Genomic DNA, 14,392 nt, shown 5'->3' on the forward strand with positions numbered 1-14,392 from the left:
TGTAAATAGCAGATTGTTCAGACAGATCAGCAAGTTTCAGTAATTACGTAATTGAAGGTATAACAGCAATGATGAAATATATTGGGGGATATTTTATCCTTATGAGCATATCCATTTTTTTTTAAAGATACTTGAGCGTTCTCTGAAGCTGCTATTTGAAACAAGAGATATAAGTTTAATTAAACAGTATGTTCAACGACAATGTATGAAGCTTCTGGAAGGAAAGGCCAGCATACAAGATTTTATCTTTGCAAAGGAATACAGAGGAAGTGCCTCTTACAAACCTGGCGCGTGTGTGCCAGCCCTGGAACTTACAAGGTAATGATGCGCACAACAGCACAACCCCCAATACCTAGTAAGTGTTGTCCTGGGATTCGGAATGGTTTGGAGTAGATGAAAAGACACCCAGTCCGCAGGCACAGATACACAATTTTCTATTCCCCTGCCCACGTGAAGCCTCGCTAAAGTGAGTGGGTGACCCCCATACGTTGCAAGTTCTAAAGAAGAAGAAAGAGCTCCTCTTCTGGCCTTCCCTGCAGAAACTAAATTCAGTGAAATTGTAATCTGTTACAGAGCTAGAATTGATTGTTTTTCCCATATCAGAATCACTAGGTAGTCCTTAATTTTGGTCTACGAAAGCACTGAGATGGTATCATTCTAGAATCAGATCATCTATCTAATCAGCTAAATTTTATCTTCCATTATTAGATTTACAATAGTTAATTCTTACTCTTAGGGGATAGAAAACAATTTAAGGTAGTTGATATCTGCCAACTCATATTGTTCTCCATGTAACAGTAATTTACAAAGTAAGTTTTATTAAACTCTTACAGAATATCCACTTAGTGCCAACTAAGTGAAGTGTATATAGTTGTCAAAAAAGTTACTTGAAGGTTCCCCTTGTCGATTTCTCATGGTTTCATTATTGTTTAATTCTCATTTAATTTTCTGGAAAGATGCCTTCCATGACAGTCTTTGAGTGACTGTTTTATCTGGATTTAAATAGGAAAATGCTTACTTATGATCGGCGCTCTGAGCCTCGAGTTGGGGAACGAGTGCCATATGTCATCATTTATGGGACCCCCGGAGTACCACTCATCCAGCTGGTAAGGCGCCCAGTGGAAGTCCTGCAGGACCCGACTCTGAGACTGAATGCCACTTACTATATCACCAAGCAAATCCTTCCACCCCTGGCAAGAATCTTCTCACTTATTGGTATTGATGTCTTCAACTGGTATCATGAATTACCAAGGGTAAGCCTACTAAATAGTACCTGTGCTATGACTCTAGAGAGAGAATTCACTTAAAATTTTCAGTAGAACTAAAGATTTTATTTACATGCTATCAGAGCAAAGCAAATGCTTTATTATCCTATGCCAGCAAAGATGCTACATTTTTCTGGTTTGGTTTTCTACAAACACCTTCCCAGCTTCTGTCAGATTGGCCAAATTATAGAAGATTAAAATAAATCCAACAACTACTTCAATGGTAAACACTTAACTATAAAATAACTCAAAGCACCTAATAAAAATTAAACAAAGGAGAGCAGAAAATCCCTTCAAAATGGGTGTTTAAGAAATGTATAGGGGCTTCCCTGGTGGTGCAGTGGTTGAGAATCTGCCTGCCAATGCAGGGGACACGGGTTCGAGCCCTGGTCTGGGAAGATCCCACATGCCGCGGAGCAACTAGGCCCGTGAGCCACAACTACTGAGCTTGCGCGTCTGGAGCCTGTGCTCCGCAACAAGAGAGGCCGCGATAGTGAGAGGCCCGCGCACCGCGATGAAGAGTGGCCCCCGCTTGCCGCAACTAGAGAAAGCCCTCACACAGAAACGAAGACCCAACACAGCCAAAAATAAATAATTAATTAATTAATTAAAAAAAAAAAAAAGAAATGTATAGGATGTAGTAGCTAGACATAGTCCTGCAGAAACCAGACTAAGGAAATAATTAAAATAGCATTTTACTAAAGTAAAACATGCAACGTGGAATCTTACCAAAGGGAGTTTTGCTTGTACTCTTTTTTTCTTAGTTTACCCATTAGAAGCCTGAAGGAACGATTTGTGGTTCTGTAATAATCTGGGATACATTACTCTAGGAGAGTAGCAGTTGTTATCTGATGTTTAGAATTAGATCTGCTGTCATTTGCTCAGACTATGAAAGGCTGAGGGTATTCAGGAAAACTGATGAAAGTTGATACTTAAATTATTTTTACTTTCTCAGTAAGCACTTAGGGCCTCAAGGAAAAGAATAAGCTGGGAAGCTGAGGTTGAAGCTGTGCTTCAGAGAATCTGTGCTGGCCAACATCTGTAATGCTGTGTCCTGGCTCTACGCCACAAAGCTATTACTATTTTTCATTTCATCACCAGCAAGAATGTTAAAACAATGGCATTTATAAAAGGCTGACCTAATAACTTTTATGTAGAGTGACTTATAAGACAGCAAGGGAGTACACCAAGGGTATGATTGTAAGATGATAATGTTATTTCAGTGTGAAAAACAGTATCAGAAGACATCTCTGAAACCAGTATTACTTCAAATGAGGAATGCTTAGGTAACGTGTATCTAATTTCATTTGAAATGTTCCAGGTTTACTTTTGCTTGAATTTTGCACCTTACTGCCTAACAAGCTATTTTTAACCTTCCACTTACCTTGCTTCCATGTCCCAAATTGTGCAGCCTTAAACAGTATCTACTCTAAACCTGGATTTCTTCCTTTGTCCTCTGTGATCTCCATTGCCCCATATGATCTCATATATCTACATATCTCAACCAAAAAACTGAGTGACAGGGATTTCCCTGGTGGTGCAGTGGTTGAGAATCCGCCTGCCAATGCACAGGACATGGGTTTGATCCCTGGTCCGGGAAGATCCCACACGCCGCGGAGCAACTAAGCCCATGCACCACAACTACTGAAGCCGGCGCACCTAGAGCCCATGCTCCACAACAAGAGAAGCCACCGCAGTAAGAAGCCCACGCACTGCAACGAAGAGTAGCCCCCGCTCGCTGCAACTAGAGAAAGCCCGTGCACAGCAACAAAGACCCAACGCAGCCAAAAATAAATAAATTTTTTAAAAAACAAAAAACTGAGTGACAGGAGACTATTTTTCTTTTTTATTGAAGTATAATTGACATACAATCTGGTATTAGTTTCAAGTGTACTACATAGTGAGTGGTTTGACATTTATATACATTATGAGATGATCACCATGATAAAGTCTAGTTATCATCTGTTACCATTTAAATTTATTATAATATTAACTATATTTCCTATTCTGTATATTATATCCCAGTGACTTACTTATTTTATAACTGGAAGTTTGTGCCTCTTGAGACTATTTTTTTCCCAAAAAACAAAAACAAAACAATATTATCTGATGATATTAAGGTGTAAAGGAAGGACTTTGTTCTTTTCTGTAGCCCCATTGCCTAGAACAGTGCCTGACATATAGTAGCTATTCAGTATTTGTTGAACAAATGAAATAATGCCTTAGTAAACCTGTAATTAGCATGAGAATAGCCACTCTGCTATGAAGCTGGCTCAGACTTATTTCTGAATTGATGTTTTTCTGAACTGTTGTTTTTATAGATCCAGAAAGCCACCAGCTCCTCTCGAAGTGAACCTGAAGGGCGGAAAGGCACTATCTCACAATATTTTACTACCTTACACTGTCCTGTGTGTGATGACCTGACTCAGCACGGCATCTGTAGTAACTGTCGCAGCCAACCTCAGCATGTTGCAGTCATCCTCAACCAAGAAATTCGAGAGTTGGAACGTCAGCAGGAACAACTTGTAAAGGTACAACCTTGTTCAAAAGACCCAGAATCCCAAGCAATCTGATTCTTCAGGGAAATGTAGTCAACTCTTGAGGGAGGTGCAGTGTAAGGTGTGAAACTGGTGTGAAAGTGGAATAAGGATTCTAAGTTAATAAACTTCCTAAAATCCTAAAAATATCATAATTGAACTAAACTATTAAAAATGGCTAAATTTGTTTTATAATTTAGTTTTTGTTTTTATAGAATAGTGTATTATGTTTATTAGAACCATAGAACTACAATGTCCAGCCACCCAATTTCTTTTATAACAGTATTTCTAAAAAAGAAAGAAAAGTACTAATTGCTTTGTCTACCATATCTACTTACCATTCTCATAAAAATCTGGTTTTCCTAGAGAATTGCTAGTAAACTTGGAAGGTTTGCAATTCTGAGAGTCAAGATAGAAAATTAACAGTTAACATGATTGAATCTTCCTGTCTGCCAGAGGCTGGCTGTTCTAGGCCCTCTTACAGAAGAGTAAACTGACACAGAGGGATTAAGTAATTTGCCCCATGTTCCACTGGTAATAAGCAGCTGAGGTGGGATACAGACATAAAATGTAGAGATAATTTTTCAAATGTGGAATTCCAGCAGAAATAAACAATAGGAATCTCTTGAAATAAGTTAGAAAATTAAATCTAAAGAAAAAATATTATAGCACATTTTTTTAAGTAGTATATTTCTTAAAGGACTGATTATATCTTCTTATGCCATCATGTTTCAAGTTACAATTTTAGCTTTCAGGTGAGAGAATAACAATTTTGAGGTGGAGTTTGTTTTGTCTTTAGAAGAGCAATATATAAGGTTATTGGAGTGTTTTAAAACCAACCACATAATTGAGAGGCAGTGTGATATAGTAGAAAATGAATCAAGCTGATAGTAAGAACATCAGGATTCCAGTCTGGACTTCATAGTATTGGCCATGTCCTCTGGCCCCCGTTTTCTCAGAATGTGGGTTGATGCTCTTTCCTAGGTCCTATCTAGCTCTATCACTGTGAATTCTCCTAAACGATCACTCCTGGCAGCTTGTCTGCTCACATGCCTAATGTAATCCAACCACCAGTATGTAAAGGCCAGGTTCTACACCATGCCCCTCAAGGTAAAAAGGCTTTTGAACCAAGTCAGAGTATCCACAACCTCCTAGGAGGACAACCTAGCTGCCACACAGTTGAAAAGGGAGAGAAGCCATCTCTTGGGAGACTAGGCTCTTAGAATAGAAGGATGATTAAGGACTGGTAAAGTATACACTGTTTCCTCTGCACCATTCTAGCTGCTATTCTGCACTGGCAGAAAACTCTTAAGTTGTATAGTGTATAGCCGGTCATCCAGAATGCATTAAACAGATTTCATTAAGGACAGTAAGATCTCAAAGTATGATTATTTTGATGCAACCACAGAAGCCTAGCTTACTGAAATGATAAAGTGACTTTTCCCTCTCCTAAATAGTTGTTAAGCACGCTCACTTTTCTCCTTCCCTTCTGTTACCATCCTAGTCCAGTGCACTGACCACATAATTCCTTTTGTATTACCATCCGAGTCCATCCTAGTCCTGTTACCATTATCTCTCCCCAAACTCCTGCAACAGCCTCCTACCCTGACCCCCCGCCATCCTGTCCATTCTCAACACTAGCTCGAGCTTCCCCACCGAAGAGAAAGTGAGCCCAGTGAGGGCAGAGGCCCTGCCCTTCCCTTGCTGAGTTGGCTGTGCCTAGCACGGAGTCCAGCCCATGGTGGGTCGTACATGTATTAAATGAAGAAACAGCTTCTTGCTGAATGCACAGTTAAAGCAGCAGTAAGTCTCTGGAGTGATGGCCAACCAATTTTCAGCCACTCTGTCCCAGTTTTTGTACCTTGTACTAGTGGTTCTGGTTAGTACAACCACTAGTCACTGGGTGACCCCAGCTTCTGTTTTTTAGGTTACTACCCCAATGGCAGCAACCAGCCCTCATAGAAAATTCCCTAGTTGGCGTCTAGTACAAGGTGCAAACATGGGCAGGACCTCCAGAGCTCCACTGACGTCAGAGGCTGTGAGTGGCCTCCTCCCTGGACCTTACTGTCTTCTGCCCCCAGCAACATGCACTACGCTAGTTGGTGCCATCAATTTAACCAGAACCTTCCTTCAATATTAGGTCTTATTTCTTATAAAAATGCAGTTTTAAAAGTAACGCTGTTTAAAATAAGGATGGTTCATCATCTTTAAAGAGATATTTTAACTTTAGGATTGTTTTTTTCCTAAGAGAATTAAAATGTGTGTCTCCTGTGCACTAAATAATCTGTAGGAATTTTCATAAAGCAGAAATTACAGGAGATAAAATGAGAAATTGTCAGAAACATTAGTAATAGATTTGATACACCTCTCTCAGCCCAAGACCAGTCAAGTGATCAGAAATCAGTACAATTATTAAAGATCTAAACAACATTATAAGATAGACCTTTTGATTATATATCAAACTCTGTAACCCAACATTAGAAATTATACCTTCTTTTCACGTGTTTATGGAATGTTAAAAAATTGAACATATTTTAGTCTATAAAGAAAACCTTAATAAACTTCAGAAAGTTGAAATATTACAAACATTTTATCAATACAATTCTATAAAGCTAGTAGTTAATTATAAACTCAGAAAACAAAATGATCCTTCTACTTGGAAATTTTAACACTCCCTGTTAAACAAACAACACATATAAGATTCTAGACAACCATAGCAGATCTCAAAGAAAAATTCATCAACTTAAACACTTTTAATAATAAACATTAAAAAATGAACTTAAGCATCTGACTGAAAATTTTTTAAAAAACAAGAAAGTAAGCCAAAGGATAGCAAAAAGAAAGAATCAATAAATATTAAAGCAGTTTTTGTTTTTGTTTTATGTTTGCTAAAATGTAAGTTTCCAGGTTGTGGTGTTTAAAGTTTTAAACGTAAGCTGCTCGGGGTTTAAATCACCAGTAAAGGATCTTGAAACTAAACATTGAGTTAAATTTAGTGAGGCAAGTAATTCCATCCTGGTTTATTTATCAGGCAAGCACAGCGAGTGCATAAATATTTATCAGTTTGTCCTGGCACCTGAACGTAGCTGCAGTGCAGACATTCCATATTTGGGAGTAGGTTTGAGTCTCTTGGCAGAGATCTAATTGGTGAAAGTCTTCAGAGGAGAACAGCACACTTGCTCTTCAAGAGAGCACGCTGAAGCACAGGGCTCTCAGTTGTTTGCTTGTGGCAGTATCATAATACTGGATACAGTAACCAGTGTGCTCAGAAAAACTGGCCTTTCAATTGACTGGAAGATACTGGCACAAAGAACAAAAATTTTTTGCCCTGTGAGACCTCTAAAACAGAAGCTCTTAGATACAGATCAGAGAATTAAGTAGAGCAGATCTGATTTTATGGTAGCTGCTATTTGCTATCCCTTTTTTAAATCACTTGGATACACTATTCACATAAAAAATCAGCATATATTTTCTTGACCCTTGGGGCCCTCACTAGTAGCCTTCAATGTTTTTCATGTTGTATCAATTTTTTAAACTGTATGTATAACTTGAGACTTTACATATTAAAATCTGATCACTGGGTAAGACATTATTATGATTTATTATTTTCCTTTAGATCAGATCTTATTATACATCAGAATCACCTGAGAGCCCTAAAATGTACAGATTCTTAGGCTTTTATGCCCAGAGATCCTGATTCATTGGTCTGGGATGGGGCTGAGGCATTAGTCTATTTTTAGGCTCATGTATATAGCCAGGGTTGAAACTACTGGTCTAGACTACTACTTTCAAATTCACATGCTTTGATTTTTTTTTTTTTCCATACTAGCATTTTCTCTTCTGAAATAAGTGGGTAACTTTTTTATGATTGGCATACAAAACGTTTAATATGAGTAACTTGAAAAAATAGTGTACATAGCACATTTAAGAGACAGTCTTTGAATAGTAATTGGGTAGCTTATTATGTGGATGTTAATATAATAGGATTCTACCATAAATGAAATTTGATCTCTGGGATGAAATGAATCCTTAGGGAATTTTGTGCTCTGTGGTTTGTGAAATAATATCCTTTAGAAATGTCTCAACTTAGGGTTGGCTATGCTTCAAAGAGATGAAAATTAATGAAACTTTCTGTAATATGTGCCATATGTCTGCCTGTAATCTGTGGTGGGTCACAAAGGAGGGATTATAAAAGTTTGTTGTTTATACATCTAGATAGAAACTTTCCTATCATTTGATGTACTCCTCTTGTACTTTCAGATATGCAAGAACTGTACAGGTTGCCTTGATCGACATATCCCGTGTGTTTCTCTGAACTGCCCAGTACTTTACAAACTCTCCCGAGTAAATAGAGAATTATCCAAGGCACCATATCTCCGGCAATTACTAGACCAGTTTTAAATTGTCAATATCACAGAATTCCAGGTGCTATTTTTTTCAGTGTTTACCACTAAACTGTTGTGCATGGTGCTTTTTCAACTTTCATCAAGTCAAGTCAAGTATGTTCATTGTCTGTCTGTTATCTGAAGACTATGAAGACTTTTATGCTGAGTTAAAAATTGTACTTGTTGATCTTTGAATAGCTCACTTCTTACAGTGTACAAACCCCTCATCCTTTCCCCTTTTCAACATTGTTTTATAATGCAGGTGTCGAATTTGCTACGGTATGCGTAACATCTTGTAAATCCATTTGAGTAGATCATGTTTACTTCCCTGTGGAAGGAGCACTGAAAACCTTTAAAAAACATTCGTGTTTTCCTTGAACTGTCTGTATCAAGACGTGTTATCCATTCACTTTATAATTTTGACTGCGAAATATTTTGTAAATACACTTTTTTACTTTTCAAACTAAGTAAAATAATGTGCAATGAATTTTATACAAATGATTTTCAAGTTGTTTGGTATATTTCCTCTAGGTTTTGCTTGACTCAGAGTAGAGTTGTTATTTTGATCAAACTGTGCAAACAATAGTACCATGTGTAGCATTTTGAAACATTATTTTCTAAAACCGCTGTCTTGCTTTAGCTATTAATGGGGCATTGTGAGGAACTGTGCAAAGACTTTTTTGTTACAAACCTGTGGGCCTGTTGCAATACTTTAAAAATAAAAAATTTTATTCCATTTTTGCTTGTTTTGTATAGACATTTCTATTGCTTCTAAATATGCTTAAAATATTTTCTTTCCTTATGTACTGTACAGTTAATCTTATTTGCCATCATCTTGAACACAAAATGTGTATTTAGAATATTTGTATAACTATAAAATAAAAAAGGAATTATGTGGTCAGTGCATTGTTTTCTAAACTGGAAATCATTGTTTTAAAAGTTAATAATGGAAACCATATTAAAATTGAATAAACTACGAAATACAGCAGTGTGATTTTTATCTTGCTATAAATAGAATGATCTTCATCTATTTTATAAGCCTACATTAGTTAGTTACATCCTCCCTACCCTCTCTGAATTTTAATGAGGCAAATTTAACTCGTTATATACTAATTGATGTTGCAATTCCCTAACCAAAACTTTAAGATTTTTTTTTTTTTAAATGGGAGCAAAAGTAGTCTAGGAAACGTTTAGCTCTCATCCATGTTCATATTCATTTAGATAGATGATAGTAATTAATTTTGAAGCCAAGACTTTCCAACGGGAAAGCAAAAATTTTATTAGTACTTTTTTAAAACTTAATGCCAGGACTTCCCTGGTGGCACAGTGGTTAAGAAGAATCTGCCTGCCAAAGCAGGAGACACAGGTTCGAGCCCTGGTCCAGGAAGATCCCAGAAGATCCCACATGCTGCGGAGCAACTAAGCCTGCGAGCCACAACTACTGAAGCCCGTGCACCTAGAGCCTGTGCTCCGCAACAAGAGAAGCCACCGCAATGAGAAGCCTGCTCACCACAACTAGAGAAAGCCCGCACACAGCAACAAAGACCCAACACAGCCAAAAATAAATATTTATATTTTTAAAAAACTTCTTAATGCCAATATTTTCAATAGAAAAAAATTAATTTTAAGATAGAAAGCTCATCTGGTTATGCACCAGAAGTAGGTCTAGGTACTGCCGAATTCAGTACTTCCAAATATTGGGATTTGTTTTCTGAAAATTATATGGTAAATATGTAATCAAAGAGATATAATTCATGTCTGCACATATTTCTCCTAAGCCCTGTGGAGACATCATAAATCGCCACTTCTGTGGATCTTTTTTTGTTTGGGAGTCTAGAGCTAGTCCTTAGAATTAGGATTTTCTTACCTTTGCATGGGTGGCCATTGATGAACTTTTCTATTACTTTCCCTTTTCTAAGTTCTGTGTTATCAGGACTTCCACTTATATCTTTCTCATCAGTATAGCTAGACACTATTCTCAACAGAATAATCATTCTTAACCTCTTTATAATTGGACATAGCCAAACTAGCAAATGGTTATTCAATACTAGTGCCCAAAAGAAGCTCAAAACTAGTTTTAAGCACTTAGCATATCTCTGGTTCCCTTTTGTGCAGGGAAATGCCTCCCTTCTAACTCTGTCCTCAGAGTCTGTAGCCTAACTGCCTTTTAATGAGATGCATCTGCTGTTTCAGTAACTGTCACCAGTGAGGGTGCTGAAACATGGACCTATTTTACCAAAAAATATTTTATAAGAAGCTTCCAGTATACTTTCATAATTATTTCCCCTCCCTTTTAGAACAGCTATTAATAAAGTTTTGTGTTTCACCCAGACCAGAAAAAAAAAAAAACATTTTCTGAGTAATGCTAAAGAAATAATCTCATTAAACATTCCCTTAAGGTTGTTAAAACATCATTTTCTCTCATTCTGACCACTTCCCACCAACGTGTTTCCCTAGGTGTGAAGTATTAACAAAAACTACTTACAACTCTAGCTCCCCTCTTCACTCCCACAGAGGTCCCAGTCAACAGTGGGAAAGAGGCAGATGCTGAGCCATGTAATACTAATTCTACATGAACTTCAATTTTCTAATAGTGTCTGTGAAGAAGGCCAAAACGTTGGGGAAAAAAACATTAAAATGTGAACAGAAGAGCAGTTATAAAGAATTCTTAGAGGAGGTAGTCCTGTGAGGGCTGGAGAGTTTGTAGACTGTATTCAGCCCTGCCAATTGTCACATGACATGACCTCACTAGTCTCAGAAGAAGCACGTTCCCTGCCATCAAGAATGCTGCCCTTCCAGAGCTGTATTTTATACTAGTAGAGTCTTGCTGCTGAATAATCTTCACCTTTCCATCTACTCTCCGTTGTTTTCATAATAGCTGAAGCGCAGGGGGCTTCCCTGGTGGCACAGTGGTTAAGAATCTGCCTGCCAATGCAGGGGACACGGGTTCGAGCCCTGGTCCGGGAAGATCCCACATGCCGCGGAGCAACAGAGCCTGTGCACCACAACTACTGAGCCTGTGCTCTAGAGCCCGCGAGCCACAGCTTCTGAAGCCCATGCGCCTAGAGCCCGTGCTCCGCAACAAGAGAAGCCACCGCAATGAGAAGCCCACACACCGCAAGGAAGAGTAGCCCCTGCTCGCTGCAACTAGAGAAAGCCCGCCCGCAGCAACAAAGACCCAACACAGCCAAAAAAAATAAATAAAAATAAATTTATTTTTAAAAAAATAGCTGAGCACATGGATATTCCTTAAACACCTATCAAATAAGATGTAAATTGATTTCTCAGCTTCAGAATGGTATTTCTTAAAATTCACATTTGATTTTATAAAGTAAAAATAAACCTGGCTATAAATGAAATTACTAGCACTCTGCCAAGAAAAGGGGGAAGAGAAGGGAAGGCAGCAGTGCACAAGCAGCTATTTTCAGGCTGGATATGTCCTGATCTCTCTCAGTGAGACCTGCACCTCTTGGGAGGACAGTCTGCCAGTTGCACTCTACTCATTGTCACCCCCCTAAATACCCATCTCTCCCCTGATGTGAGGAGACATGTTACCTTTAAGCATTTTTGGTTTTATAAAAGTGAATGAATTCTGATACCATTAATGCTCTGGAGTTCTGCTTAATAAGTAGCTTTATACAGGAAAATAGTCATGGATTGTTTCTAGCATTTGGGATCTGAGGAGGAAGTCATAAGATACAGCACTAAACCCACAGCATCTGTCTCATTTCCTCACCCTCATAACTCTGTTTTGTCACTTTGGCCAGCTCCAAGAGTGGCTTACAAAGAAAAATATCTTGTAGAGGAACTTTCAGATTTGTAAAATCAGGTTTCCGTATACATGTGGGAAGAAAATGCAACCAGGGAGACAAATCAAAATACCATCTCAGTGCCTGGGAGTCTTTTACTGACTTACTTCTTGTTGGAGGGAAGGACAGGGAGGTTGGGGGTAAATAATAATAGGTTAAGAGTAAGGAAACCCTGTGCCCTGGGGTTTCATATGATTGTTCATGGTAATGCAGCCCTTTGGAAAAGCAACTAATTTGGTCACAGATACTAAGAAGTTTAAAAATAGTCATATTCTTTGAAAACTGAGGATAATGCCACCTGCCCTAATAGAGGCTTTATGAATGGGAATGTGGCGAATGCAAAATAGTTACACAAATGTAAAGTATTAGTCATTCGATAAATATTTAATGAGCATTTAAGATATGCCCCGCATTTTGCTCATCCAGAGAAACCAAGGTAATCCCCTGTCCTCATGTATATCACAGTCTATTAGTAAAGACAGATAATTGACATTGGTTTCAAGATGATATAGATTTTTTGCCTCTTCCTCCTCCATCATATAAACCCAAAAATAAAAAAGAGAATGCCAGAATTGATCACTGTTAGAGAACTCCAGGAAGGCTTAGCAATGTAAGACCCCAGGTGGGAACTGAATATTTAAAAGGAGCGGTTAGTCTAGCAGGCCAGCACTAGCCCCAGGACCAGGCTTCACCCACTAGTGGGCAGGCACCAGCCCTGCCTGGGGTCTCCTGGACCCTGACTCTGCTGACCCATGAGCCAGCACTAGCCCCGGGGCCCCCTGGGGTTCCACAGCCAGCCACCTCATGACCCAACCCTGGCAACTAGCAGGCAGTCGCCTCTGCACAAGACAGGGCCTGGCAACCAACTGGATTAGGGGCCAACCAAGCCTACTAGACTGCCCACACCAGTCAGCCTGCCACAACAGACAGAGCCACGCAGCCAACAGAGGAGGCATCCCTAGAGCATACAGATCTGGTGATGAGAGGGGAGTGCACTGCTGGGATACATAGGACATCTCCTGCAAAAGGCCACTTCTCCAAGATCAGGAAATGTAACCAACCTACCAGATACATAGAAATTTAAGTTAGGGAAAATGAGGTGATAGAGGAACATATTTCAAACGAAGGAACAAGATAAACTCCAGAAGAAGAACTAAGTGAAGTGGATATAGGCAGTCTATCCAAGAAAGAATTCACGGTAATAATCATAAAGATGATCAAAGAACTTGGGAGAATGGATGCACAGAGCAAGAAGTTAGAAGTTTACAACAAAGAGTTAGAAAATATAAAGAACTACCTACCAGAGATGAAGAATACAATAACTACAATGAAAAACACTAGTAGGAATCAACAGTAGATTAAATGACACAGAGGAATGAATCAGCTAGCTGACAGAGTAGTGGAAATCACTGATGCTGAACAGAAAAAAGAAAAAATAATTAAAAGAAATGAGAACAGTTTAAGAGACCTCTGGGACAACATTAAGTGGCACTAATATTCACATTATAGGGAGATTCCAGAGGGAAAACAGAGAGAGAAAGAAGCTGAGAAAAAATTTGAAGACACAACAGCTGAAAACTTGCCTAACCTGGGAAAGGAAAAAGACATTCAAGTCCAGGAAGCACAGAGAGTCCCAAACAGGATTAACTCAAAGAGGATCACACCAAGACACACTGTAATTAAAAATGGCAAAAATTAAAGATAAAGAGAGAATATTAAAAGCAGAAAGGGAAAAGCAGGAAGTTAATACTGGGAACTCCCATAACGCTATCAGCTGGCTTTTCAGCAAAAACTCTGCAGGCCAGAAGGGAGTGGCATGATATATTTAAAGTGATGAAAGGGAAAAGCCTACAACCAAGAATACTCAGCAAGGCTCATGTTCAGATTTTATGGATAAATCAAAAGTTTTATAGACAAGCAAAAGCTAAAAGAGTTCAGCACCACCACACCAGCACTACAAGAAATATTAAAGGAACTTCTCTAAGCAAAAAGAAATGACCACAACTAAAAACTTGGAACTTATGAAAGGAAAAGGCTCATCAGTAAAGCCAAATATACAGTAAAGGTAGTAAATCATCGACATACAAAGCTACTAGAAAGGTTAAATTACAAAAGTAAAATCATATATATCCACAATGAGCAGTTAAGGGATACACAATTAGATGTAAAATAATGACATCAAAAACAGTAACTGTGAGAGTACAAATGCATGGTTGTTAAAATGCATTTCAAATTAAGAGATCAGCAACTTAAAACAATCATACACACATACATACTCTCTCTCTCACACACACACACACACACACCCCTCATGGTAACCACAAACCAAAAAATCTATAAAAGATACACAAAACAGAGAAAGGAATCAAAACCTAACACTAGGTCTCCCATGGGGA

At 38.5% G+C, this 14,392-nt stretch overlaps 1 protein-coding gene across 1 annotated transcript in view; it reads left to right on the forward strand.

The window, feature by feature from the left end:
• The window catches only part of REV3L (REV3 like, DNA directed polymerase zeta catalytic subunit), a 196,111-nt gene extending 187,485 nt beyond the window's left edge, over positions 1-8,626 (forward strand). Inside the window, exons 29-32 of the mRNA XM_061207643.1 lie at positions 128-318; positions 1,007-1,253; positions 3,587-3,796; positions 8,063-8,626. Coding sequence (XP_061063626.1) covers positions 128-318; positions 1,007-1,253; positions 3,587-3,796; positions 8,063-8,203 — 789 coding nt within the window. The 3' untranslated portion in view covers positions 8,204-8,626. The remainder of the gene's footprint in view (positions 1-127; positions 319-1,006; positions 1,254-3,586; positions 3,797-8,062) is intronic.
• The last annotated feature ends 5,766 nt before the right edge of the window (positions 8,627-14,392 follow it).

Source organism: Eubalaena glacialis, chromosome 12, assembly GCF_028564815.1.
Source record: "Eubalaena glacialis isolate mEubGla1 chromosome 12, mEubGla1.1.hap2.+ XY, whole genome shotgun sequence".
Taxonomy (NCBI): Eukaryota; Metazoa; Chordata; class Mammalia; order Artiodactyla; family Balaenidae; genus Eubalaena; species Eubalaena glacialis.